The sequence below is a fragment of the Herpailurus yagouaroundi genome, unplaced genomic scaffold, assembly GCF_014898765.1.
Source record: "Herpailurus yagouaroundi ecotype Mexico unplaced genomic scaffold, PumYag 246, whole genome shotgun sequence".
NCBI lineage: Eukaryota > Metazoa > Chordata > Mammalia > Carnivora > Felidae > Herpailurus > Herpailurus yagouaroundi.
In genome coordinates, this window is record NW_024412463.1 from 7,406,707 (window position 1) to 7,411,732 (window position 5,026).

The following is a 5,026-nucleotide window of genomic DNA, read 5'->3' on the forward strand; positions in this document are numbered from 1 at the left end:
AAATAAATAAAAAATAAAAAAAGTAGGACCCTTCCATGAGGCCAGCATTACTCAGACACCAAAGACACCAATCTTCAAATCTTCAGTAGAATTCCAATAAACCAAACCCAGTAGTAGCTCATTAAAAGGATTGTGCACCAGGACCAAGTGGAATTTATCCCAGGAATGGGATAAATGGTGGTGGGACGTATGGAAACCAATCACTGCAACACGCCATATTCACAAAAGGAAGGGGAAGGAAAACGCGGTCATCTCAACAGCTTCAGAAAAAAGCACGTTACGAATTCGAACAACACCCAATAAACTTGGAATGGAAGGTTCATGGGTTGACCTGCGTTCCCCAAAAAGATACACTGAAATCCTAACAGCAGATGTCTGTAACTGTGACCTTACCTGCAAATAGGACCTTTGTAGATGTCATCAAGTTTAGATGATCATGCCGGATGAGGGTGGGTCCTAATCCAGTATGATTGGTACCCTCGCGTGAGAACAGAAGAAACAGAGAGAGAGACACACACAGGGAAGGAGAGTTTTACGTGACAACATGGGCAGACACCAGTGATATATCTATAAGCTAAAAAATGTCGTGATTGTGACAACGGCCAGATGCTCAGAAAAAGGCCCAGAACATGTTCTTTCCTAGAACCTTCCAACATCATGATCTCGATCTCAGGTTTCCAGCCTTTGGGACCACGAGAGAATCCATTTTTGTCGTTTACAGCACCCAGCTTGCGGTATTTTGTTACAGCAGGCACCGGGAAACGAATACAGGCACCAATTAAAAAATAAAAGATTTCAACAGACATTCCTCCAAAGAAGATCTACAAGTGGCCAATAAGCACATCAAAATATATGCGACGTCATCAGGCACCAGGAAAACACAAATCAAAACCACAATGAGATAACTCTTTACATCCACTAGGATGGCTATTATGGTTTCAAGACGGGAAGTTAAGTGTCAGCAAGGACGTGGAGACACTGGAACCCTCTGACACTGCTGGTGGGATTGTAAATCGGGGCAGCTGCAACCGTGAGTTGCAACCGGAAGAACAGAGAGAAAGCATTCCAACAAAAGCCTGTGCGCGAATGTTCACGGCGGCACCCTGGCCTTGGGTGGACGGAGGGGAACAAAATAGGCTGTACCCACGACGCAGTACGACTCAGGAATGAAGGAACAAAGCCCTGATAAATGCTACAACGCGGGCGAAGCTTGCAAACATTAGGCCAAGGGAAGACACCCAGACACAAAAGGCCACGTGTTTTAGGTGCACGAGTCCATGTAAGGGAAACGTCCAGAACGTCCCAACGCTACGTGGGAATACTGTGGGGGATGAAAACAGCCTGGAATTAGTGGTGAGGGTTGCACAAAATTGTGAACATATTAAAAATAAAGCGAGCTAGGAATTGGGAATTCGGGGGTACCATCTCCTGCTTTAAATACAGGAGAAACGCTGTATACGGGGACACACATTATAGCAAAGGTTGCAAACTCAACACCCTGCTGAGGCCAGAGGCGATAAACCCAAATGAATGCTTCTACCCACAGGTTAAGATCAGGTTAAGTGACTTTCGAAACTGAGTCACCTCCCCACCCCGGCCCCCTGCGGCTGAGAGGAAACAGCCGAGCGTTGGAGGAAACAGCCGAGTGTTGCCAGATTTGACTTTGCAGAAATGAGCTAGAAACTGAGATTTGGGGGACGAACTCTCTTGATTTAAGTAAGCGAGACCCTGGTATTTTCTAAAAAGCTCAACAATTTTTGAGGGTCAATTTATTTCGTGGGCGGCCGCCAGGCAACCTCGGTTTTAATGTGACTCTAAGAGAGCTTCAAGGTCCTTCTTAACCTGGCCTCATCACCCTCTTTGAGCACCCACCGTGGGGGCTCTCTGGGAGCTGTCCACTCTACGAAGGCACGTACTTCTGGAGCTACCCCCACGGGCCATCTCCTGCCGCCTGGAATGGTGATCCCGTCTTAATGGTTTCTGAGTCCTCTCCCTGGGCCTCGCCTAACATCAGATGCTCTGCTGCCTGGTGCTCTGGTGCCTTGTCACCCCTTCTCCCGGCCCTGAGGCTCTCGCCCTCACCTCCATCAGTCCTGCATTCCCCCGGCCCCCGCCTTCCCCTGCTTCCACCCGCTGGCTGCAAACTAGGGGCAGATCAGGGCCCACCTTCTCTGTTCTCACGCAGCACTTGTCAGAACTAATTTTATAATGCCTTTAGAACATTTCTGTCCGAGACACAAAGCTCTTTGGGGTTCGATTCCCCATACAGACCATTAGCTTAAATTTTCTGCCGTTTCCTGACATTTTGGAAGGCAACCGAAAGGCGACCCCATAAAATTTCAACCCCCATCCCGTTCCCCTGAAGGAAAAGCGCAGCCCCCCTGGGACACAGGGTCTCTTACGCTAAACGAACCGGCCTACCCTTTGCCTTTTTCTGATTGTTTGTAGAGTTGGCTTTTTCAACATGGCCTTGACCGGAGGCAGGTCTGTCTTCCTGTTCTCCCACGTTTAAGTTTGAAATTGTCAGAACAATTTCGTCACTTCCTTCGTCTCCAGGCTTGGCTTCCACGAGAAAGAACCGCTCCTGGGTCTGGGCGCGGAACCCTCCTTCAGCAGACGGCTGGTCCTCCCCCTGACCTTTCTCAAGCTGATAAACAAAAATGAGTATTCACACAAATACTATACTCTCGATGACAATCGATAAAACTCTTTGACGTGACGAAACCGCAGAATACGTAAAGAAGAACAAAAAACTAAAGCAGCACAGATTATTCAGTGCAACCAAAATGCTTAAGCCATAACTACTAAACATCAGGGTTTTGGTAATAAAATGTCACACAATTTTAAAACAAAACAAAACAAAACACACGCACAGCACCCTGTAGTATTCTAATCTGATTATTTAAGCTCTTAGAAAAGAACATGAAGGGGGCACCTGGGTGGCTCAGTCGATTGAGCGACCGACCCAACTTCGGCTCAGGTCACAATCTCACAGTTCGTGGGTTCGAGCCCTGCATCGGGTTCTGTGCTGACAGCGCGGGGGCCTGAAGCCTGCTTCGGATTCTGTGTCTCCCTCTCTCTCTGCCCCTCCCCACATTCTCTCTCTCGCTCTCAAAAATAAACATTAAAGCAAAAAAAGAAAAAGAAAGAAAAGAACATAAGGTCTCCCAAGATCTTCCCAAGGCATTATTTTTATCGTGCTTAATTTTAAAGTGTGATTTTTAAACTGCTTGTCCATACCTAATACCGCACCAAGAGCCACTTTTTAAAAAACAACCACAAAAAAAGAAAAGCCGCTGGGAGTTTTTCCTCTATGTACAGGGTCTGTTTATTAAAACTGGCCGTACCTTGACCCACCCGGTGCTTTCGGCCAAGCTCACCACAAACTTGGTGTCTTCGCTGGCCGCGGCCACACTGCCCTCCAGAACGTGAAGCTGCATCACCTCCAGCTCTTGCAAAGTGTACGCGTCTTCCTGGATGCTAATGGCCACGCACTGCTGGGACCCCTCGTCCAGCCACAGCAGAGACTGCTCCCTGCCGCTGGCCTGCCGGACCGCCCCCTGCACCCCTTCCCAGCCCTGCGGTGTCAGCCAGCCGACGTCCTGTAGCTGCACGTCTTCGGAGGAAAAGTGCACCGTCTGCAGGGTCACGATGTGCTTCTCGGTCTCCTCCGTGGTGAGCACCAGCCCCCGCTCCCCCTCCAGCATCTTGGCCTCGAGGAGCCCATAGGTGCCCTGGGCCTCCACATTTCCGGGGCCCAGGTGTTCCCTCCCTCTGCACGCTCCCTCTTCCTGCACCACTTCCAGGGTTTTTGGTGGCATCAACTCCCATGCTTTGATTTTGGTAAACTGCTCAGAAGGGACGGAGAGCTCAGTCCCTGCCATCGTGACGTGGCCTGTGTAAGAAAGAAGCGAGCCGTCTTGGTAGGGCACAGAGCGGTTCGATCAAGGCATGCCAAGGTCCTGGCCTACGAGTCAGGACTAAGTTGATTCAGCCTAGGTCTGGAAGGGGCTGAGCCTAAACAGGGTTTACGCTAAAGCCGGCATTAGTCCAGAAGATTCTAGAACCCACGGGGTTGGGCCTGAAGTCGGCTTTTGGCAAATGCACGTTCCAGGCCTAGCAAAGGGGGGGGGGGGCGCTTAGCAGGGTCCGGGGCCGTGCACGCCGCTAGGCCTAGAAAGCTCGGGTCTGAGCGGGCTTTCAGCAAATGCATGTGCAAGGTTGGGGGAGGGGGGGGCTGAGCAAACTTTCCACCCCCAGGCACATCCAGATCGAGCGCTGTCTGTGCCGTGTGCACTTTGGGCCTGGAGCCCATGCAATCTCGGCGGAGCTTCAGCCCCGGGCACGCACACCCTCGGCGTTTGGGGCGCCCCCACTCCCGGTCCCACCCGACCCCGGCCCTCCACGCCTAGCCCCCAGCCCCGCCCGCCCACGCCCACGTGGCACCAGCCTGTGTCCCGGAGGGGCCTGGCGTCCAGCCCCCGGGGCGGCCCCTCACCCGGGAGGCGTGGCCTGGGCGCCAAGCCCACCCCGTCTCGACGCGGGGCGGCCTCCGCCTGGAGCCAGCAGCGAGCCGTGTGCAGCCAGCTACCGCCTGCAGCTCGCAGGCCGCTTGGATGGAGGGTCAATGCGGCAGCGCGCAGGCGCTGGGCTGGGCGGGAAAGAGGGGCTCAGCGTGCAAGGGGCGGAGCCAGGGGAGAGGGACGATCCAAGGGACGATGGGGGAGTTGGATGGGGAGGGGCACCCTCAGGGGGAGCTGAGACCCGGATAGATATGGAGCGGAAATGGGGGCCACCTGCAAGGGGCACACGGGGGACGGATAGGGGGGAAAGTATACGGGCACCTGCAGGGGGCGCTGAGAGACCCTAGGGACAGAGTAGTGGGGGCACCTGGGTGGGGGAGGGACTAAGATGGGGGGAGGGGGAATGCACGAGGGAGTGAAATGGGACCTGCAAAGGGCGCCGATAGACCCTGGGGGCAGGTGGATGGGAAAGGGGAGTGGTGGGGGCACCTGGAGGGGGGGGG

General features: G+C 53.3%; 1 protein-coding gene across 1 annotated transcript in view; it reads right to left on the reverse strand.

The window, feature by feature from the left end:
• CTCFL (CCCTC-binding factor like) overlaps positions 1-3,890 on the reverse strand; it is a 28,564-nt gene extending 24,674 nt beyond the window's left edge. The window contains exons 1-2 of the mRNA XM_040459822.1: positions 3,348-3,890; positions 2,422-2,647 (exon numbers count right to left, since the gene is read on the reverse strand). Coding sequence (XP_040315756.1) covers positions 2,422-2,647; positions 3,348-3,884 — 763 coding nt within the window. The 5' untranslated portion in view covers positions 3,885-3,890. The remainder of the gene's footprint in view (positions 1-2,421; positions 2,648-3,347) is intronic.
• Positions 3,891-5,026: the final 1,136 nt, after the last annotated feature.